Consider the following 23,816-nt stretch of genomic DNA (forward strand, 5'->3'; position numbering starts at 1 on the left):
TTCACCTTTTACTTGTCTATAAAGCATCATGCACTCTTGATGGATAGATAATAAATCACCATCTAATAATAATTAATAACAAAATACTGGATATTGCAGGGCAATTGTCCTTTTCAGAGGCTTGTTGCTGATGTTATTAATTACTTGCCTTACCTACATGGTCTTTGGACACAGAAGCACAATAACCCCACTTCCTGTCGCGATCATAGTTATGTGTGGTTGAACACCTGAAAGAATTAAAAGTGTAGTTTAATGCAGCTTTGTAAACAACCCTGCATCAACTGAGACAAGAACATCCTTCAAAACCACTTAGTATGAACTATTAAGAGCTGATATTTTATTTATTTTAATTACAGCAGTAGTAAGGACAGTAATACTTAGGGGTGATCTGCAAAAGGCATTTAAACAGATGTGATTAATAAAGAAGACCTGAAAAAAAATTGTTGTGGGTATTTTTATTTTTTTTCCTTAAAGTTGTTTTATTTTCTGCTTGCTTTTTACTGTGGAAACATCAGGAATGCCAAGTCTTGTTAACCCTGGTTTTGCTGGAGGAATCACTCGGGGTCTTTGAGTTGAGCATTGTCAAGGTTCCTCCCCCACTCTGAACGCTAGGATACCTGCATGAAAACCTCCTAAGCTTATCTTTACCAGCTTAGGTCAAAACTTCCCAAGGTACAAAATATTCCACCCTTTGTCCTTGGATTGGCCGCTACCACCACCAAACAAATACTGGTTACTGGGGAAGAGCTGTTTGGAAATGTCTTTCCCCCCACAGTTTTTTGCTGAGAAACACTACAGGGTGGAATTCTTGATCAGGTCCTTTCTGCATTAAAACTGCTCCCACACCACGCTCGGACGCATCTGTGGTTACTAGGAACGGTTTGTCAAAGTCTGGGGCCCTTAGTACAGGGTCAGACATGAGTGTCGCTTTAAGCTTGTTAAAGGCCTTCTGACATTTTTCGGTCCACTGAACAGCATTTGGCTGTTTCTTTTTGGTTAGGTCTGTCAGTGGGGTGGCGATTTGGCTGTATTGCGGTACAAATCGTCTGTAATAACCGGCCAAGCCTAAGAAGGATTGAACCTGTTTCTTTGACTTTGGGACAGGCCACTTTTGGATAGCATCCACTTTGGCCTGTAGGGGGCTGATAGTTCCTTGACCCACCTGGTGTCCAAGGTAAGTCACTCTGTTTAGGCCTGTTTGACACTTCTTAGCCTTAACAGTTAGTCCTGCCTCCCTTATGCGCTCAAGGACTTTTTGTAGATGTTCCAGGTGGTCTGCCCAGGAATCCGAAAATATGGCCACATCGTCAAGGCAGACGACTGCATATTCTCGTAATTCCGCTAGGAGACCATCTACAAGTCTTTGGAAGGTGGCGGGTGCATTTCGCAGCCCAAAAGGGAGTACATTAAATTCATACAGCCCGAGATGTGTGGTGAAGGCTGACCTTTCCTTGGCAGATTCATCTAGCGGTACCTGCCAGTACCCCTTGGTTAAGTCCAAAGTAGAGATGAACTGGGCCCATCCTAGTTTCTCTAATAGTTCATCTGTGCGTGGCATTGGATAGTTGTCTGGGCGAGTTACAGCATTTAGCTTACGGTAGTCCACACAAAAACGTATTTCCCCATCTGGTTTGGGAACTAAAACCACTGGAGATGCCCATGCACTTCCAGAGGGGCGGATTACACCCATCTGTAACATATCCTGGATCTCCCGTTCTATAGCAGTTTTAGCTTGAGGAGACACCCAGTAAGGTTGGACTCTAATTGGGTGAGCATTTACCTGTGTCAATGGAGTGGAATGCCCATTCAGTCAGTCCTGGGGTGGCTGAGAACGTTGGCGCGTAGCTAGTGCACAGCTCCTTGATCTGCTGTCACTGCATACGCCCAAGGATCATGGAGAGATTCACCTCTTCCACACCACCAGCACTTTTCCCTTCATAGTAGACACCTTCAGGCCACTCAGCGTCGTCTCCTCCCTGGGCTGTAAACTGACAAACCTTTAATTCTCTGGAATAAAAGGGCTTTAGAGAATTAATATGGTACACCTTAGGCTTTCGGTTGGAGGTGGGGAATGCTATGAGATAATTAACAGCTCCCAGGCACTCCTGGACCGTGAATGGCCCTTCCCACGATGCTTCCATTTTATGGGCCTGGAGCGCCTTTAAGACCATGACCTGGTCTCCTACTTTGAAGGAACGCTCTCTGGCATGTTTATCATACCAGGCTTTTTGCTCTTTTTGAGCATCCTGTAAGTTTTCTCTAGCAAGGGCTAAAGAGGTTCGGAGGGTGTTTTGTAGGTTGGTTACAAAGTCCAGAATGTTAGTTCCTGGAGAAGGTGTAAATCCCTCCCATTGCTGCTTCACCAACTGCAATGGCCCCTTAACCTCATGGCCATATACAAGTTCAAATGGGGAAAACCCTAAACTGGGGTGTGGTACAGCTCTGTAGGCAAAGAGCAACTTCTGCAACATTAGGTCCCAATCATTGGAGTGCTCATTTACGAATTTACGTATCATGGCCCCCAAAGTACCATTAAACTTCTCCACCATGCCATTTGTTTGATGGTGGTAAGGAGTGGCAACCAAGTGATTTACCCCATGAGCTTCCCAAAGGTTTTCCATAGTTCCTGCCAGGAAATTAGTCCCTGCATCTGTGAGGATGTCGGAGGGCCAACCTACCCTGGCAAAAATGTCTGCTAGTGCATGGCACACACTTTTAGGTGTTGCTTAGAGCTACTGCTTCCGGCCATCGGGTGGCAAAATCCATGAAAGTCAGTATGTACTGCTTTCCTCTGGGTGTCTTTTTCGGAAAAGGACCCAGAATATCCACAGCTACTCGCTGAAATGGAACTTCAATGATGGGGAGTGGCTGGAGAGGGGCTTCGACCTGGTCTTGGGGTTTTCCCACTCTTTGGCATACTTCACAAGACCGGACATAGGTAGAAACCTCCTTGCCCATTCCCTCCCAGTGGAATGATCCCCCCCAAACGGTCTTTTGGTCCTGTTCACCCCAGCATGGCCACTAGGGTGATCATGGGCTAAGCTCAAGAGTTTGGCCCGGTATTTAGTTGGAACTACCAACTGTCTCTGAGGATGCCAGTCTTCCTGGTGTCCACCAGAAAGAGTTTCCTTGAGGCTGTGGGTTGCTCCGAGAGGCGGTGGGTTGCTCCGTGCCACCGTCCAAGCTCTCTGGAGGCTTTCATCTGCTTCCTGTTCGGTCTGGAACTGTTCCCTTGATGCTGGAGACATCAGTTCCTCATTGGATTGTGGACCTATGCTTGGTCTCTCTGGAAGCGATGTAGGGGATGGGGCTGTTTCCGTTGACTGTGAACCGCTTTCCGCTAGTGCACTATGTTGGCATTCAGGCTCTGACTGAGCCTCTTGTGTAGGGTTATCAGCTGCTGCCAGTTCAGGTTCGGTGGGGCCCTCTTGCGTTGAGGTTGCAAGTACTGGATTCAGTGCTGGCAATGGGTCTGGTGTTGGTTGTTCGGCTGGTTCCGGTTCTGGGATTGGTTCCGTCTGGGTCTCTGGGACTGGATCCACTACTGCTGTTGCAGACATTGGCCTGGGGTCCGGGTCCATCACCTCTGAGTGGGTCCTGATAGAAGTTTCCAGAATAGAGCTAGGCCTCATGGCTTGCTTAGCCTGGCTGCGGGTGACCGTTCCCTCCCTCTTGGCCCGCTTCACATGATTGGCCAAGTCTTCCCCCAACAGCATGGGGATGGGATAATCATCATAGACTGCAAAAGTCCACATTCCTGACCAGCCCTGGTACTGGACAGGCAACTTGGCTGTAGGCAAATTGAATGAGTTGGACTTGAAGAGTTGAATTGTCACTTGGATCTCTGGGTTGATTAAATTGGGGTCCACTGAGGAAGCATGGATAGCTGACACTTGTGCTTCGGTGTCCCTCCATGCGGTGACCTTCTTCCCGCCCACACTCACAGTTTCCCTCCACTCCAAGGGTATCTGGGCCTGCGGACCTCTGGTGTGATTCCGGCGCAATGAACTGTAATCTGTTGGGGTTCTTGGGGCAGTTGGCCTTTACATGCCCCAGCTTGTTACATTTAAAACATCGTCCAGCTGACGGGTCACTGGGGCGAGGAGGGTTGCTGGAGAACAGGGTGGTGGGACGATAAGGGGTCTGGAGGGTTCTTTGGGAGGTATGTGGGGCTTTGGGCGGCCCCCGGTAATAGAGTGTGGTCTGGGGTTGTCCCTTCTGGTCTCCGCTCCAACTGCGACCAGTTTTCTTCTTCTTGGCCACCTCCACCCATCTGGCTCCAATCTCTCCTGCCTCAATTACAGTTTTGGGCTTCCCATCTAGGATGTATCTTTCTATTTCCTTAGGAAACGTCTTTCCCCCCAAATATTTTCCAAAACCTTGCACTCCATTTCCTGTACAAGGTTTGGTAAAAAGCCTCACCAATTTGCATAGGTGACCACAGACCCAAACCCTTGGATCTGAGAACAATGAAAAAGCATTCAGTTTTCTTACAAGAAGACTTTTAATAGAAATAGGAGTAAATAGAAGTAAAGAAATCCCCTCTGTAAAATCAGGATGGTAGATACCTTACAGGGTAATTAGATTCAAAACATACAGAATCTCTCTAGGCAAAACCTTAAGTTACAAAAAAGATACACAGACAGAAATAGTTATTCTATTCAGCACAATTCTTTTCTCAGCCATTTAAAGAAATCATAATCTAACACATACCTAGCTAGATTACTTACTAAAAGTTCTAAGACTCCATTCCTGGTCTATCCCCGGCAAAAACAGCATATAGACAGACAGAGACCCTTTATTTCTCTCCCTCCTCCCAGCTTTTAAAAGTATCTTGTCTCTTCATTGGTCATTTTGGTCAGGTGCCAGCGAGGTTACCTTTAGCTTCTTAACCCTTTACAGGTGAGAGGAGTTTTCCTTTGGCCAGGAGGGATTTTAAAGGGGTTTACCCTTCCCTTTATATTTATGACAAGCATTCTGACCTCTCTCACCTTAATTGAAGGTTACATGATGCCAAAGTGGGGACAATTAGCATCTTTTCTGCCTGGCCTGCCATGTTTAGGGGTGAGACAGTGCCACAAAAACCACTTACCTCCCCTCTATCACATGGAAGTGGTGATCATCACAAGGACCCTCTATGCATGGCTCAAAGAAAGGGCAGGATCTGACCCCAGAAAATGATGAATGACAAGCTTCTTTTAATAGAGTCTCATAGGAGAGTGCGCTGTCTGGTCAGCAGGCCTAGTGACCAGGGCCAGCTGCTGTAGTCTCTTTTCAGTTCAATGTGTTAGGGACCCCCTAAACGGGGTTCAGCTGGGTCAGCTTTCTTTTCGGTAGCTTCCCATCCTTGGGCTATGCATAAGGGAATCTAGGGGAGGTAGGGAGAACCCAGGCCCTCCCTCTCCACCAGGTCCTGGCCCAGGGTCCTGAAAGTGTGCCAGCATGGACTGGCCTATGCTTGGCCTGCCTCCTGTTCATCTTCCCCAGGCCACTTCCTACCTCACCCAATGTCTCAGTTTGGGGCATGGATGTTGTTTGATTATAGTCCTTTGTTCCAAACCCCCAGAGTCTCAGGGCCGATGCAGGCAACCCTCTGGCTCTCCCTATAGCAAGGGGAAGAGGAGAAAGACTCAGAGCTGGACCTCCTCAGTAAGAGCTCCTTCTCCTCCTGTAGCAGGGCAGTACTCCTCCAGGAAATGGCTTCTCTCCTCCCCCTGCCCCTCTGGCCTGGGTTGCTGGAGCTCTTTTTATAGTGTTCCTTTCCCCAGGAGCATTGCTCAGCTGCGCCTGAGGGGGACAGCTTTCCTAGCCCAGTACCGCTTCAGCCTTGGCTGTAGTGAGGGGTCCGTAAACCCCATCACAGGTCTGAAGAGTAAATTAGCTGACAAAGATGCTCATGAGCACAGTACAGACATAGGGCCACTACAGGCTACCATAGTTAATTTACTTTATCATACCCAAAGGCACCTATATTAACTTCCTTCTTGTTGTTGCTCTATAAATTCCCATTACACATTTATCATCCTACTCTACCTTGTGAGATTATCCTTTTTAAAATTAATTAGCATCAATTTAATTCAAGCTCCTGGGGAATAAACACTGGGGATAAAAAGGAACTTTGTGAAAGATACATCCCCCCCCCCACCTCCCTTCAGTTAAAGACAGGCTACGAACAGATGTGGAACTGAGAGCTGAGTCCTCCAGCAAAACCAAGGAAATCCTGACTTAGCATTCCTGATATTACTAAGATTAAAAAAGAAAAGACAAAAATAAACATCTAAAAGAATACATGAAGGCTGGCTTTATTCATCATAATTAAGATAGAGCCTAACCCATTTTTGCTTTTTGAAAGTAACCTCTTATAAATTGTAGAGATGGGGGAAGTTGTCCACAAAGGGACTTTTCTCTGCTTTCTATGGCAAATGTGCTTTTTTTTCTGTTCCTCAAAGTATTTCCACTTTTTAGCTGCCCAGACAGGAATAATTACAAATGAGGAACTATAAAAGGGTGATTTCCAGATTCACCGACAGAATCTCAACTCTTTGCAACAGTAAGGGTCAAATGCTGCTCCCCTTTTTTGAGTGCTTCTCACTTTCTAATGGATTTCATCCTCTGTTGAGGGAACTATTATCCTTATTTTACAGAAAGGGCATGAAGGCACAGCATAGATTAAGTCATTTATCCAAGGTCACACAGGAAGTTTGCAGCTGAGCTGAGAACTGAACCCAGGTCATCCACAGCCCAAACCAGAGAGAGCCCTGGCCCTTGGCCTTTAGCCCATCCTTTTTACCCTACTCTGATGTATCATAATAAATATTACCTGTAGAGGGAGTATCCCCACAGAATAACAGCATGACAGTGGAGTGTTATAAAGAAAGGTTCTTTTCATAGAATCCTAGGACTGGAAGGGACCTCTAGAGGTCATCTAGTTCAATCCCCTGCACTCATGGCAGGACTAAGTATTATCTACACCAGCGTTTCTCAAACTGGGGTCCATGGACCCCTGGGGTTCCGAGGGTACTCCAGGGAGTCTGTGGGCCCAGCTGTTTAACTCCTCCCCACTCCCTCAACTCCTCAGCCTCCCTCCCAGTGCCTGCTTCACACCAGGAAACAACTGTGAAACAGGCGGTGGGAGGTAGGGAGAGAAGTAGTGACCCTGGGTCCGCGCTGCTCCTGGAAGCGGCCAGCACATCCCTGCGGCCAGACGGGGCAGGGAGTTTCCGCGCGCTGCCCCCGGCCTGAGCGCTGACTCTGCAGCTCTCATTGGCTGGGAATTACGGCCAATGGGAGCTGCGGGGCTGGTGCCTGTGAGCAGGGGCAGCGCACGGAGACCCCCTCGCCCCCTGCCTAGGAGCCACTGCCAGAGGGATGTGCCAGTCACTTTCGGGAGCTGCCTGAGGTAAGCGTCGCCCCCCCTTACTTTCTCCCATACCACAACCCCCTCCCCAGCCCAGAGCCCACACCCAGACTCTGTCCCAGAGCCCATACCCCTTCCCGCCCCCCCAAACTCCCTCTGTCATCCCCTCCGCACCCCTCAACCCTACCCCGCCCTGAGCCCCCTCCAGAACCCAAACTCCCTCCCCACTCCATCCTGCACCCAAACTCCCAGAGCCCGCACCCCTGCATTCCCTCCTGCACACAAACTCCCTCCCAGAGCCCATACCTCCTCCTGCACCCAAACTTCCTCCCAGAGCCTGCACCCGCTCCTGCACCCCAACCCCCGGCCCCAGCCTGGTGAAAGTGAGTGAGGGCGGGAGACAGTAAGTGACAGAGGGAGGGGGGATGAAGTGAACCGGGGCGTGGCCTCCGGGAAGTGGGCAGGGCAAGGGCTGAGTGGTGGGGTTGGGGTCCTGAAAATTTTTAAATCAAAATGGGAGTTCTTGGCTTGCTAAAGTTTGAGAACTGCTGATCAAGACCATTCCTGACATGTATTTGTCTAACCTGCTCTTAAATAGCTCCATTGATGGAGATTCCACAACATTGCTAGGCAATGTATTCCAGTGCTTAACCACTGTGACAGTTAAGAAGTTTTTCGTAATGTCCAACCTAAACCTCCCTTGCTGCAATTTAAGCTCATTGCTTCTTGTCCTATCCTCACATGTTAAGAACCATTCTTTTCCCTCCTCCTTTTAACAACCTTTTATGTACTTGAAAACTGTTACCATGTCCTCTCTCAGTCTTCTCTTTTCTGGACGCAACAAACCCAATTTTTTCAATCTTCCCTCAGAGGTCATGTTTTCTAGACTTTTAATCATTTTTGTTGCTCTTCTCTTGACTTTCTCCAATTTGTCTACATCTTTCCTGAAATGTGGTGCCCAGAACTGGACACAATACTCCAGTTGAGGCCTAATCAGAGCGGAGTAGAGCGGATGAATTACTTCTTGTGTCTTGTTTACAACACTCCTGCTAATACATCCCAGAATGATGTTCAGGTTTTTTGCAATAGTGTCACACTATTGACTCATATTTAGCTTGTGGTCCACTCTGACTCTCCTGATCAGTTTCTGCAGTACTCCTTCCTAGGCAGTCATTTCGCGTTTTGTAGGTGTGCAACTGATTGTTCCTTCCTAAATGGACTACTTTGCATTTGTCCTTATTGAATTTCATCCTATTTACTTCAGACCATTTCTCCAGTTTGTTCAGATCATTTTGAATTGTAATCCTATCCTCAAAAGCCCTCCCAGCTTAGTATTGTCCACAAACTTTATAAAGTATACTCTCTATATGCCATTATCTAAATCATTGATGCAGACATTGAACAGAACCGGCCCCAGAATTGATCTCTGTGGGACCCCACTTGTTATGCCCTTCCAGCATGACTTTGAACCACTAATAACTACCCTCTGGGAATGATTTTCCAACCAGTTATGCACCACCTTATAATAGCTCCATCTAGGTTGCCTTTCCCTAGTTTGTTTGTGAGAAGGTCATGCAAGACAGTATCAAAAGCTTTACTAAAGTCAAGATATACCATTTCTACCACTTCCCCCCATCCACAAGACTTGTTACCCTGTCAAAGAAAGCTACTGGGTTGGTTTGACACCATTTGTTCTTGACAAATCCATGCGGTTACTTATCACCTTATTAGCTTCTACATGTTTGCAAACTGATTGCTTAATTATTTGCTCCATTATCTTTCCAGGTACAGAAGCTAAGCTGACTGGTCTGTAATTCCCCGGGTTGTCCTTATTTCTCTTTTTATAGATGGGCACTATATTTGCCCTTTTCCAGTCTTCTGGAATCTCTCCCGTCTTCCATGACTTTTCAAAGATAATCGCTAATGGTTCAGATATCTCCTCAGTCAGCTCCTTGAATATTCTAGGGTGCATTTCATCAGGCCCTGGTGACTTGACATCTAATTTGTCGAAGTAATTTTTAACTTGTTCTTTTCCTATTTTAGCCTCTGATCCTACCTCATTTTCACTTGCATTCACTATGTTAGACGTCCAATCATCACCAACCTTCTTGATGAAAGCCGAAACAAAGAAGTCATTAAGCACCTCTGCCATTTCCACATTTTCTGTTATTATTTTCCCCCACCCCCACCTTGTCTACCCTTGGCCTTTCTAATTTTGTCCCTACATACTTGTATTATCTGTTTATATTCATCCTTTGTAATTTGACCTAGTTTCCATTTTTTGTAGGACTCTTTTTTGATTTTTAGATCATTGAAGATCTCCTGGTTAAGCCAGGGTAGTCTTTTGAAAGATACTTCCTATCTTTCCTACACAGTGGGATAGTTTGCTCTTGTGCCCTTAATAATGTCTCTTTGAAAAACTGCCAACTGTCTTCAGTTGTTTTTCCCCTTAGACTTGCTTCCCATGGGATCTTACCTACCAACTCCCTGAGTTTGCTAAAGCCTGACTTCTTGAAATCCATTATCTTTATTTTGCTGTTCTCCCTCCTACCATTCCTTAGAATCATGAACTCTACCATTTCATGACCACTTTCACCCAAGCTGCCTTCCACTTTCAAATTCTCAACCAGTTCCTCCCTATTTGTCAAAATCAAATCTAGAACAGCCTCTCTCCCCTAGTCGCTTTCTCCACCTTCTGAAATAAAAAATTGTCTCCAATATATTCCAAGAACTTGTTGGATAATCTGTGCCCTGCTGTGTTATTTTTCCAACAGATGTCTGAGTAGTTGAAGTCCCCTATCACCACCATGTCCTGTGCTTTGGATGATTTTGTTAGTTTAAAAAAAGCCTCATGCCATCTCTTTTTCCTGGTTAGGTGGTCTGTAGTAGACCCCTACCAGGACATCATCCTTGGTTTTTACTGCTTTCATCCTTACTCAGAGACTTTCAGCAAGTCTGTCTCCTATTTCCATCTGAACCTCAGTCCAAGCGTATACAATTTTAATATATAGGGCAACACCTCCTCCCTTTTTTTCCTCCCTTTTTTCCCTGCCTATTCTTCCTGAGCAAGCTGTACCCTTCTATACCCTTCTTTTGTTTTATTTAAACTACCTGATCAATTATATTTCACTGTTCTATTATGCATCTTCTTAACATTAATTGAACAGCCTTATTTTTTAAAAATCTAATATCCTTTTTTCCCAAGGCTTCACATGCAAGATTAAAATTATTTTGTAAGGTATACATACTGTTTTAATTCCAACAGTTTGTTTGTTTCTTATTTGGATTTTAAGTAGCATTTTAGAGGTTTTAATTCACATACAGAATCTAATTAAACCCTGGGCATTTGGGTCAGTGTCCAGAATGAAATGGACGAGATAGAAAGAATGATGCACGATAGTCCAATTAAAAATTACCAAGATTAAAGAAGCATTTTGAAGTTAAAAGAATTAGGGTCCACTTAGCTCCGTTCAAGTCAATGGGACACCTTCCATGGCTTATACTGGAGATGAGATCAGGCCCTCTTAAAGGATGGTCTATGGTTGTTCCACAACTGTTACATTAGAGTTAAATTAAGCATTAAGTTAAAAGTTGTCACTGAGACCATAGTGCTTATGATATTGTTCCTGAAATGCGCTCAGGCTCCGCATTTAATGCCCCATTTGTGTCAGTAGTGATGGGTAAAGGGAGTCTGGATCTTTACAGCTGAGATATTGCTGCAAGACTGGCTTACTAGACCAGCCCTACGTTAACTGGCATGTGAGAAGCTAATGGAAAAGGCTCTATAGAGTTCTGATTAATGACAAAAGAGCTAAATAAAGACTTTAAACAACAAAACTCTGGGGGATGGTTAGAAAAAGCTAAGATTTACCCCAAAATTAAAAAGAAAAGGAGTACTTGTGGCACCTTAGAGTCTAACCAATTTATTTGAGCATAAGCTTTCGTGAGCTACAGCTCACTTCATTGGATGCATACACCAATTTATTTGAGCATAAGCTTTCGTGAGCTTCAGCTCACTTCATCGGATGCGATGAAGTGAGCTGTAGCTCACGAAAGCTAATGCTCAGATAAATTGGTTAGTCTCTAAGGTGCCACAAGTACTCCTTTTCTTTTTGTGAATACAGACTAACACAGCTGTTACTCTGAAACCCAAAATTAAAATCACCCAACTCTGTCCTTCAGCAGATGGGATTCATAATCAACTTGTTTAGAATCTTTTTTCCTCTTTAAATATGTTCTGCTATTGAAGTTACAGGTCCTGACGTTGCTCCCTGCACTGCCTCCTCCCCGTTTCTCCACCATATCGAACACAAACTGCTCATCTTCACATTCAAGGTCCTGTTCCCACCCTACGTATCATCTCCCAAGCTGCAACTCATGCTTGGGAGGATCTCCCCATAAATATTCGTAAAGCTATTTCACAGTCATCCTTTAAATCCCTTCTTAAAACTCTCCTGTGCTGTGATGCCTACCAAACACTTGACAACACTTAGGCAATTGACATGTTATATATTACACTTAGGCAATTGACATATTATATATTATACTGCCCAATATTGTCTGAATGTTTCCCTGTGATCACCCATCTATGTGTCTGTATCCACCTTTTGTCTCTTGTTTTATATGCAGATTGGGCAGGGACTGTCTTTTCATTATGTATGTGTACAGTGCCTACTATAATGGGATCTTGGTCCATGACTGGGCTCCTAGATGCTACCATAACACAAATAATAAAATTAAAGTCACTAGGAGTTGGGTTGGGCCAGGCCCACAGCTCAAGAGTTCTGCATATAAAATCCAGCAGCAGAACTAAAAAACGGCTTATTAAGTGTCTGATCCAAATGTTATTGAAGTAAATAGAAAGACTCTGTGATGTTGCACTCAATATGTTTATGGAAATATGCTTATGAGTGTAAATATGATGTAACTGGAATATGCTTAATGCAAAAGGTCTCTTGTTAAGGTATCATTACAAAGCTTATAATCTACTGAGTGTGTTCATCCTATTTGTATGAATGTATCATTCTTGTATCTGAAGCTAGAAATATGAAGTATTACTCTAAAGTCCTATTGTAATTATGCAACGTTTGGGCCATTAATGGTGGTTTAGAATCTTGATGGCTCCCATTGACCAGGACAATGGGTTGTAAAAGGCTCTGTTTACTTATAAGCCTTCCTATGCTCGTGTGAGTCAGGCCGGAAAGAATGGAGGCTTGGGGGGTCTCACAGGACATGTGACCCTGTCACCTGGTACTGGAATCCATCTTAAATCTGGTGCTTTTCCATTTAGAAGGAGGGGTGGGGACCCAGAGAGACAAAAGATTCCCGCCTGTTGCCAAAGCTATAAAAGGGAGTGGAACAGAACACATGAGGGTCCCAATCATGTAAAATCCCCTGCTTTTCACCTAAGATGCTTGCTGAAACTAACAAGAACTGTACCAGGGAAAGGATTGGGCCCAGACTAGGAAGCAGTCTAGTCTGTGAAAGAAGCTTCTTGGTTTCAGAGTAGCAGCCGTGTTAGTCTGTATTCGCAAAAAGAAATGGATTACTAGTGGCACCTTAGAGACTAACCAATTTATTTGAGCATAAGCTTTCGTGAGCTATAGCTCACTTCATCGGATGCATTCGGATGAAGTGAGCTGTAGCTCACGAAAGCTTATACTCAAAAAGAAAGCTTATTGGAACATCTCTGAGGGTGAGATTTACCTGTATTCAGTTTTTTAATGTAGTAGGCTTAAACTTGTGTGTTTTGTTTTATTTTGCGTGGTAACTTACTTTGTTCTGTCTGTTATTTCTTGAAACCACTTAAATCCTACTTTTTATACTTACTAAAATCACTTTTGTTTATTATTAAACCCAGAGTAAGTGATTAATACCTCGGGGAGCAAACAGCTGTGCATATCTCTCTATCAGTGTTATAGAGGGAGGACAATTTATGAGTTTACCCTGTATCTGCTTTATACAGAGTAAAATGAATTTATTTGGGGTTTGGATCCCATTGGGAGCGGGGTGTCTGGGTGCTGGAGATAGGTGACCTGCTGAACAGTTTTTGGTTAAAGCCTGCAGCTTTGGGAGTATGGACCAGACCTGGGTCTGTGTTACAGCAGGCTAGCATGTCTGGCTCAACAAGGAAGGTTCTGGAGTCCCAAGCTGGCAGTGGAAAATGGTCTCAGAGGTAACTCCAGCACGTCAGTTGACAGTCCCAAAGGGGTCTCTGTGACTAAAACCATCACAGACTCCTCTACTGACTTGAATGGGTTTTGGATCAGGCCCTAAAATGTCAGCTATTAAATAAAGAGATAAGGTGGGTGAGGTAATATTTATTGCCAACCAAACCGTGGGTGGTCAGGCCTAATGGTGAAGAGAAGAGTTCAGCCTACAGGTTAGAGCTGGGTCAAGGGTGGATGGAGTCCAGGAAATGAGCCGAGGGTCAGTAGCAGACGGGTAGAAATCCAAATGCCAGAGTGGGGGGAGGGGAAACCAGAGTTGTAAGCCAGAGGCAGAGCCAGAGATCAGTGCTGGAGACACAGAAGCTGAATGCCAGAACTGGAGGGTCAACTGGAGTCGTAAGCCACAGGCAGAGCTGGGGAGGGTGGGTCAAAACTAGAAGTCTGAAGCATAGCAGGAGCAGGGACTGGAAGCAGTCTGGAGCAGGGCTAGAACAAGGGCTGGAGCAAGCAGGAGCAGGGCTGGAACAAGGTCAAGCACAGCTGCAGGTATGGTGCACGTTGAACAACCAGTGAACTACAGTGGGGGCTTGGTCTGCTCCCTGACAACATCGTTTATTGGACCAACTTCTGTTGGTGAAAGAAACAAGCTTTCAAGCTACTCAGAGCTCTTCTTAAGGTCTGGGAAATGTATTCAGAGGATATTTCTACACTGCAATATAAACCCTGGATTTGAACTCAGGCTCAAGCATAATCCATAGGCGCTGACTCTGTGGGTGCTCTGGGGCTGAAGCACCCACAGGGAAAAATTGGTGGGTCCTCAGCACCCACCAGCAGCTCCCCGCTGGCCCTCGCGCCCATCTCACCTCTGCCCCGCCTCTGCTTCCTCTCCTGAGCGTGCCACCACCGCCCTGCTTCTTCCCCGTCCCTCCCTCCCAGACTTGCCACAAATCAACTATTTCATGCGCGGCAAGCCTGTGAGGGAGGGGGGAGAAGTGGAGCGGTGGCATGCTTAGGGGAGGAGATAGAGGCTGAGCGGAAGTGAGCTGGAGCAGGGAGCGTTTCCTCTGCACCCCCCACCCCCAAACTCATCTCCGCTTCCTACGGCCCTCCCCGCATCCCCCCAACTCACCTCCGCTCTGCCTCCTCCCCTGAGCGCACTGCCTCTCCGCTTCTCCCCCCTCCCAGGCTTGCTGCACGTAAGCCTGGGAGGGAGGGGGGTGGAGGGGAAATGCCGCATGCCCGGAGAAGGAGGCGGGAGTGGGGATTTGGGGAAGGGGTTGGAATGGGGGTGGGGCTGGGGGCGGAGTTGGGGCGCGCTGGCTAAAGTTAGCGCCTATGGCATAATCCCCCTTCCACACAAATCACGCTAACTTAGGACTCAGACTCAGTGTCCTAGGACACCACAGAGGTGGAGGATCCGAGTGTGAGTCAAGCCGGGACCTAAGGTTAAAGCCTTACTGCTTTGCAGTGTAGTTGCAGCCCTACTGGACTCATGCTATGGGAGTCTGCCAAAAGTATTCCACAACCCCACTGGCTGACTTTCTTTGTCCTCTAGACAGTCACGTTCGGTGAACAGTCAAGTTTTTCCACGTTGCTCCATAAACAAAAGGGCTAGAGCAGCCACGTTTTGGGAGTGTGCTAGGAAGTCTGGGGTATGGGTAGCTCAACTTATGCCATCATAATGCAGAATAGACGCTGGTGCCCCAGGCTGGGACCTAAAGCTTTAAATCAGCAGAACAATGTGCTGCTATGAAACCTGTTTTAGTTTGTCAAGTGCTATATAAAAAGCCAGACTGTGCCCAACTCTTGAGCAGGGGGGCCAGCCACAATGACAGTCCCTGATAATGTCCCTTCCAGTATAAGACACCTCAAAAAGAGCAGGGAGGAGAAGTCTTATCTGCTCACCGGTCAGCAGAGTCATCTGAGGTCCATTATCATACATCACTCCAGTGCAGCACAGACTCATAAATACATAATCTAACAAAAACAATGCACAAGGCAGCACTCTCTCTTTGTTATGCAGTGCTAGTTTTCTGGCATCAAGATCTCTGAAGACATGTCAGGTTGCTTTTAGCGTATGAGAGAAGAGCATATGTTCACTAGAAAGGTCAGAGATAAAGATGAAACAGACATGCCTTGTCAAAATCAGGCAGCTACAGCTACCTCTTCTCTTATCTCCCAACTTGTAAACTGTATTTGAAAATAGGAAGCACAAATGAAAGCCACCCACGGTCAACTCTCAACTGTGTTCCAACCTTGGATCCCACACATTGGCTCTTTTTCAATTTCTATGGCATAGTTAGTTAAAGATCTATATGGAGGATTTCAGGTATAATTAAGAATCCTCCTGAATATGAAATAAACTGAAATGGGCCTAAAGATCAATCACTAGTGTGTTGGCTCACTTAGATGCAGGTTTCCAGAAAGAAAATTGCTCACATTATTTATATTGAATTAAGATACTCTTGAAATATTGTTTAATTGGTGCCTTTCTCATCAGCTAGTTACCTGTGGATAATCAGGATAATCAGAAGTGATCTCCTAGCTTGAATTTCCTAGTTTAAATGAGAGACAAGATTGGAGAGGTAATATCTTTTATTGACCAACTTCTGCTGATGAGAGAGACAAGCTTTTTTGAGCTACACAGAGCTCTTCCTCAGGTCTGGAAAAAGCACTCAGAGTGTCACAGCTAAATACAAGATGGAACAGATTGTGTAGTATAAGTAGTTAGCACATATTCTCAGGTACAATTCAAGTTGAAGTAACACATTAAACACCTCTGCAGTCATATGACAAAAAGGGGTGGTTTTTTTTAGTGGTTATGAACTGTTGTAATAAGCCATAAATCCAGTGTCTAGCAAAGTCATGAATTTAAGCTCCCAGGCTCATCTTTTGAAAGTGTTGTGCAGGTTTCCTTTGAGGATGAGGATGGAGAGGTCACATACAGAGTGATCACTTTGTGCGAAGTGTTCACCCACAGATGATATGGTGTTTTTGTCTTTTATCATTTTCCTATGTGAGTTCATTCTAGAGCATAGTGATTGTCTGGTTTCACCCACATAGTTGTTATTGGGGCATTTAGTCACTGAGTGAGGTATACCACATGTTGTGATAAGCATGTGTAGGACACATGGATCTTGAAAGGTGTGTTGTGGCAGGTGTTGATCACTGGTGTGGGGGAGATATTTCTGCAAAGTTTTGCATCTGTTGTTCTGACAGGATCTAGTGCTGCTTGAGTTGGTGTGTTCTGGTCTGCGGGGAGCTTGCTTCTGATGATGAGCTTAGAGAGGTTGGGTTGGGGGGTTGTTTCAGGAATGATTTCTTGCAAGATGGGGTCCCCGTCGAGTATGGGTTGTAGTTGTGTGAGGATACCCAGTATGAGATGGTAGATGACAATTAGGGGTATATGACCAGAGGGAGTTTTATTTATGTATTGAAGCAGGTTCTCTCAAGTTATTTTGGTGGCCCAATCCATGATGCAATCTACTTCTCTGGTGGAGTGTTCTTGTTTGGTGAAGGCAGTTTTAAGTGTGTTAAGGCGTATATCCTGGACTTTCTCTTTGGAGCTTATTCTGTGGTATCAGAGTGCCTGGCTGTAGATAACAGATTTCTTGGTGTCTTTGGGGTTGAAGGTGTGGTGATCCATGGGCTTCTTGTATATAGTCATTTGTAGGGTTCCATTATTTAAGCTGATTGTGGTGTCCAGGAAGTTGATGCTGGTGCGGGAATATTCCAGAAAGTGTTTAATGGACAGAGGATGGATGTTAAAATTGTGGTGGAAATCTGTGATGGATTTTAAGTTGTCTGTCCGGGGATAAAAATATCATCAATGTATCTCAAGTATATCATTGATTTCATGGTGCATGTTGTGGTGCATTTCTCTCTGGAACAGTCCCGACTAGTCTCAACTTCCTGAACATCACAATCAGCTTCAACAATGGATAGATAGCTTGTCTCTCTCACCAAGAGAAGTTAGTCCAATTAATATATTACCTCACCCACCTTTTCTAATAACCCGAAACCGACACAGTTACAACAATAGTAGTTTAAATGAGTCCACATGAGAGTGACTGCCCTATGTTGCCTACACTAGCACTTTACACCCACAATAGATATGCAGTCAAAGAAACACTATGTCAAAATCATGAAAAAAGGCACTTGTCCAAAATAAAATCTAAGGACTAGAACCTGCCTTCTACTGCATGTCTATTTACAGACACATTCTGTAACATTATCACATTTACCTACACCCTTAAATCTGCCACTTACAAATCATCTATAGGGAAAGAGATTGTCATACCCCTGTACTTCCTAGTCCAAACTCTGTTTTGTCTTCTTATGCCCACTTCTTGTGTCTGGTAGTAAACTAAGGTTATGTCTACACTGCAGACCTTACTGCATCTGTGCCACTGCAAGCTCTCCTGTGTAGCCACTCTAAACCAGCGGGAGAGAGCTCTCCTGCTGGCATAATTAAACCACCCGCAACGAGTGGCGGTAGCTATGTCACCCAGAGACACTCTCCCACTGACATAGCGCTGTCCACACCAATGCTTTTGCCAGTGAAACTTCTGTCTGTTGGGGTGGGGGTATCTTTTTCACACCCCTGACTGACAAAAGTTTTGCTGACAAAAATACTAGTGTAGACAAAGCTTGAGGCTGTCTGCTTCTCTGTGTTTATACAATGCCTAACACACTGGGGTCCCTACTTGACTGGGGCCCTCCAGACACTACTGTAACACAAATAATAGTGAATATTATAACAATTCCCACACGCAAGGAAGGACAGAATTTGACCTTGACTCTCTGAAAAAGATTTTGAGATTTTTAAAAAGTAAGTGAATCTGGAATAATAATAAAAATAAATATTCTGAAGGATAGCTGTAGTCCACCTACAACTGCACCGTCCATAATGAGCTTTGCGCCAGTCTCACTGTAGTTTAAGTACAGGCAGGAAAAAGGGTTTCATCTAAAAACTTGATTGGCTTTCCTGTAGTAAACTTTTGAGTTGTTACCCACACAAAACTTGATTGCTTCTTCAGCAGGGAGATCAGTCCTGGTGCATTGATTACATATGTTTATATTCCATCTTTTATTCTGTCCAGAGAGTTAATAGTAGAGGGGTCAGATTCTCCACTTATACCACACAAGGAATTGCCAATGATCTGAATTGGAATTCCCATATATGAATCAAGGAAAGAATACATATGACCCATGATGAATAATTCTTCTGCATTCCTTTCGTGCGATGACACGTAATTCTTCTGCACTACTTTTGTGCATTCTTTGTGCCTTAAGACACTGGCATTGCCCCATCTCTTTCTGTATATAGGGCCTGAGCCAATGTTTACTGATATCGGTGGGAGTCTTTCTGTTGACTTCAATGGGTGTTGGATTGGGCCCATAAAGATTTATGGTAAAAACACGATTAATGATCAAATACCTACTCATTTTGATTTAAAATAAAGCACCAAATATTTCTTTGCAAAGCTGACTTACCATTTCTTTCGAGAAAATAGATTTGATATACATGCGTGGTACATCCTTCCACCATACCGAAAGGGAAACGAACATAGCTGGTCATCCTCCGTAAACACTGAAATACGAGAGTAAAACCTCCATGCAGTCACACACTGACATGCAGGTCTTTGCTTACACAAAAGTCATGCTAATTTAAAGGAAAGGAATCTTCAGGTATCTCAACAGGATGGTGGATCCTGTTTCTTGTGAACTCTGGCATAGTAAGAGGAAAAGGAAATCTTAGAGTACGCTGGAGCTGCAGGAGCTACAGCTAAAGCAATATAATTTAAGCAGTCAGTGGTAGAATAAAAATTTCAGATAATTTCAGTTCATGAACATATGGCAATTCCTGGTACAGCCAGACATAATAATAATTAATAATAATACATTCATATTATTAATGTGATATCTGAAATAGTACTCTTTGGGCCTCTATACCACATTAAAAGGATGTTATAAAGTAAAGTGTCAGCCTGTAAAACAATCAAATAGACAAAAATGGCCAAAGGGGTAGGAGGGTTGTAAAGGGTGGAGGAAGATACTTAATATGGGGGCAAACATTGATTGGAACAATCAGATCATCATCACTTTTGGAATGAACAGGCTCATTACAAGTGAAGAAAAATGGACTGAGATGGATGTCTAGAAACAATGAGTCTACGCCCACCACCTCAGTAGTACAGTTACCTAAGAAGGGATGATGCGATCCCTATAAGGCAGGTAAGGCTAGACAAGACCCTCCTACTTTTTACCGGCCAAAAGGGCATGTGATGGGAGGAGGGGCAGAGAGAAGTGAGCTGCGGGAGGGAACTTGGGGGAAAGAGGCGGCACGGGAGCAGAAGTTTGGGCGGAAGGGGTGGCATGGGGCCAGAGCCTTGAGGGGAATCAGTGGTGCAAGGGGTCAGGAAGAAGGGGCAGCATGGGGGCAAGGCCTTGGGGGAGGGGATGGTGCGAGGGCGGGGCCATGGTTCAGGCATCCATGGCCCCTTCATTTTTTAGAGAGCTTCCACCAACTCCTGGGCTAGATCAACAAAGGGATTTGGGCACCTCGCTGCCACTTTAGGTGCTAAAATTCAAAATTTAGATACGCAAACGCTCCCCCTCAACTGCCACCTAACTCTGTAGGTGCCTAAAGTTCTAGGGACCTGAATTTCCACTGGTAAAGTCCCTTAGCTGCTTACAAATCTGCCACTGGGCATGTGCACAGCCACTTCAGTCTAGGTGCCCGCATATAGCTCACGCTTAAGCCCCATCATGATCCTCAGACTAGGTAAGTATCTTTCCCTATCTTACCTGTGGGGCCTGATCTGGTAGGTGTTCTCAGAAACTTCCAACCAGATTGTGTCCAGCACATAGCACCACCAGAGGAAGAGGTGGTGATGTCTCCCCAACCCCTTTATATCTTTTAGCCAGTGGCTAGAGCACTCAGTCATGATGTGGGAGACCCAGGTCAATTCTCTGCTCTGCCTGATGTGGAGAAGGGATTTGAACTTGGCTTTTCCAGACCCAGGAGGGTGCCCTAGCCACTGCACTATTGGATATTCTGAGGCAAGTATCTCTTAGTATTTCCTGTTAGAGCAGCTCCACTGCGTATAAATAATTAAATATGCACTGGGGCCCATCTTTCTGTTCCTCTACCACTGTCTTAAAAAGTTCATGTTGAAACAAAAACAGGCTTATTATAGGGTTGCATATCATAGATACAGGTAAGCAGTTTGTTGTTATTACTGACACCTGTTAGATCTGATTTGGTACCTCTGTGGTGAAAGATTTCAGGTACTGAGCCTCTTCTTTGCGTAGACCCATGGTTCTACAAATAAAAATAATGCAGATTGGAAATACATAAATCCATTACACGAAACATTCTGTAAGGACAAAACATACACTCAGAGGTGTCCCAAAACACTTGTTATGTACCACTTCGGCAAGAATCCTGTTATTTGTGTGTTCTTTTGGCTAGGGCACATTCTTGTGAAAGGGAATAAATAAACATTAGCTGATGAAAGGTCGTGGCTTATCCAGGAAAAGCCAAACATGGTACAAGAATGCAGAAGACAAGCTTCATTATACCTTTCTGTTATCTAGGGACATATGTTCCTATTTCTTTTGTCAGGGAGCACGTCTTTCAGAGCTAGTTCACAGCTATGAACAATGCCCCCAACCTTTTGGCCTTTCACATCATTTAGCAGTGTTCCCCATGGGCTGAGTTATAAGCAATCTCTATTTGAGCTCACTGACCAGGAAATGAACACTGATAAAACTAAATATGTTAATTCTAATCAGCCTCAAGAAATAAGGAATAATAGTAGGACATAATAAAGTGCCCCACCACCAAAGGCACTCAGGACAACAAACAACAATAAAGCCATGATTAAAATACAATATCCATATAATATAAATTCAACATCAGAAAAACAATCAAGGGAACTGGCACATAAGGAAGGGGGAGAAATAGATAGAGGGAAGTTAATAAATAAGGAGCCAAGCCTGATTCTTCTAAAAAAGCAGCTTGAGATGTTTATTACTACAGGGAAAAGCTTAAATGGATGCAAGGAAGAAACAAGCTCCATACTCTAGAGCCTGCAACAGCTCCATCACCTCCCAACCTAAGGCCTGATCCAACACCCAGTGGCCCAATCAGGATTGAGGCCCTTTGTGCTAGCCACTGTAGAAACACATAGAAAGAGACATTCCCTGACCTGGAATGCTTACAATCCAAGACAAGATGCAACAAGAATATGTAATACACTGTTGAAAGGGTTTGTGGGAGGACACCAGCAACAGAGGTAAGAACAGGTGGTTATTGAGGCTAGCTATGTGCAGTTAGATGGCTCCAAGTCAATTCTTTAAAAATATATACAAACACAAACATTAGGGTTATCATTAATCCCTACTGGCCCCTCCCCTAGCCACTCATAGGTTGAGCCTGGATCAGGACCTGAGCCAGGAGAAAGCTTAGTAGCCTGACCACCAAGTCTGAAATACCTACATTCCTGTAGATGCCCACGTTCAGATCCCAACAGGGCAATCTAGAGGTAGAGATCCATGAAGTTTGATGCCCGGGGTGAGTCTTATAGATGAAACCTTATAACTTGTGCTCCTGTCTGCTCGGCAAGAGCATTACAGATCCCCGGCATTTCTTGTATGTGTGCTCCTCCCTTGGTAACTGGGCAGTGTATTACATGCTGGGTGCTGCTTTCCACCCTACTGGTAGGTGAAAGGACTCCTACATGCATAACCACAGTAATATTGTTACTTGACATGATACCTGATTTTCCACAAAGTTATCAGATAAATTATCCATGGCGAAAGATTTTGTCAGCTAACTTGCTTTGTGTAATTCAGCCTGCTGTCTGGCTCTACCCATTCAACCCAAGTACAAGTATCTCATGCCTATCATTTCATGTCCAGCCTTTGGTGCACTGACCAGCCATTCCAAATCACAAGAAAATCACACTTACCATCCCTGTACAGTCATGGCTGAAAGTCAAAGCCAGGATGACAACAGCAAAAGGACTGCAGGCTTTCATCTTCATTTTCCTTTCCAAAAAACCCTGAATACAGCCGTAGGGCTGGGCTGTTCTGCTGCCCAGGGGTTTGATGCTGGAGGATAAATCAGCTACAGGCTTTCGCAAGAGATTTGGATATACCAAAATCTCCCAGTGGTTCACTTGACTTTAGAGTATTTTAACTTGTTAAGTAATCAAAGCTCTTATCAGTGTTAATCATTAACTTCTTTGTGGGCTGATGTGAATGCAGTATTTGGAGCTATTTTACTAAAACCACAGGGACTGAATAGCTTTCAAAGGCCGTGTGTGGAGATAAATGCCCTCCACTTGCCCTGAACTCAGTGGGCATGAAATGTACTCAGCACATCCACAGGATCCAGCTTGATGTTACTTGTACTCAGAAAGCTATTTGCAATGGAAGCACTTCTCTCTTTTCCTTTGATACGTAATTATAAACATAATACAGTAATTATTAAGAGCTCCAAACAAGCCACTCAGGAAACTATGTTATGTGGCAAAACATGGAACAGATCAATGCCAATATCAGACAAACGCATGAATTACTCATTAACAGATGTTTACCTGCCCAGCAGTTACTTATAAGAATGCTGGATCAGTGAGCGAGGATAAAATAAGAGAGAAAGAAAATACACATTACTCTGATGAAACAGAAACTAAGTACAGTAAATAATCCCATTCTATAGTAAGGTATGGTCTACACTTAAAAGTTTTATCGCCATAGCTAAGTCAGTTAAGGGTTTAATTGTTACCAACATAGCTATGCCAGTAAAAGCCCTAAGCTATGTCTACACTACGGACCTTACAACAGCTGTGCCGTTGTAAGGTGTGCTGGGTAGCAGCTCTTTATCGCCAGGAGAGAGCTCTCCCAGCGACAAAATAAAACCACTGCCAATGAGGGGCAGTAGCTTCCTCACCAGGAGCGTGGCTCCCACCGACAAAGCACTGTCCACACCGGTGCTTTTTGTCATTAAAACTTTTGTCATTCAGGTGGCTGTTTTTTCACACCCCTGAACAACAAAAGTTTTAACAATGAAAGTGCCAATGTAGACATAGCCCTAGTGTGAACAAAGTTATATCAGTATAACTGTGCTTATAAGTGGGGGAATTGGCATAAACTATACCTGTGAAACTATACCTGTGAAAGTCCTTTCATACTGCTATAACTGTGTCCACACTAGTGGATTTTGCCAGTATAGCTTTACTGGTATAACTACACAGGCAAAACCTTCCCAGTGTAGGTAA

At 44.6% G+C, this 23,816-nt stretch overlaps 1 protein-coding gene across 1 annotated transcript in view; it reads right to left on the bottom strand.

The window, feature by feature from the left end:
• HGFAC (HGF activator) overlaps window positions 1–22,580 on the bottom strand; it is a 67,782-nt gene extending 45,202 nt beyond the window's left edge. The window contains exons 1-4 of the mRNA XM_077816179.1: window positions 22,506–22,580; window positions 20,800–20,854; window positions 19,024–19,120; window positions 154–227 (exon numbers count right to left, since the gene is read on the bottom strand). Coding sequence (XP_077672305.1) covers window positions 154–227; window positions 19,024–19,120; window positions 20,800–20,854; window positions 22,506–22,580 — 301 coding nt within the window. The remainder of the gene's footprint in view (window positions 1–153; window positions 228–19,023; window positions 19,121–20,799; window positions 20,855–22,505) is intronic.
• Window positions 22,581–23,816: the final 1,236 nt, after the last annotated feature.

Source organism: Eretmochelys imbricata, chromosome 4 (genome assembly GCF_965152235.1).
Source record: "Eretmochelys imbricata isolate rEreImb1 chromosome 4, rEreImb1.hap1, whole genome shotgun sequence".
NCBI classification, from domain to species: Eukaryota; Metazoa; Chordata; order Testudines; family Cheloniidae; genus Eretmochelys; species Eretmochelys imbricata.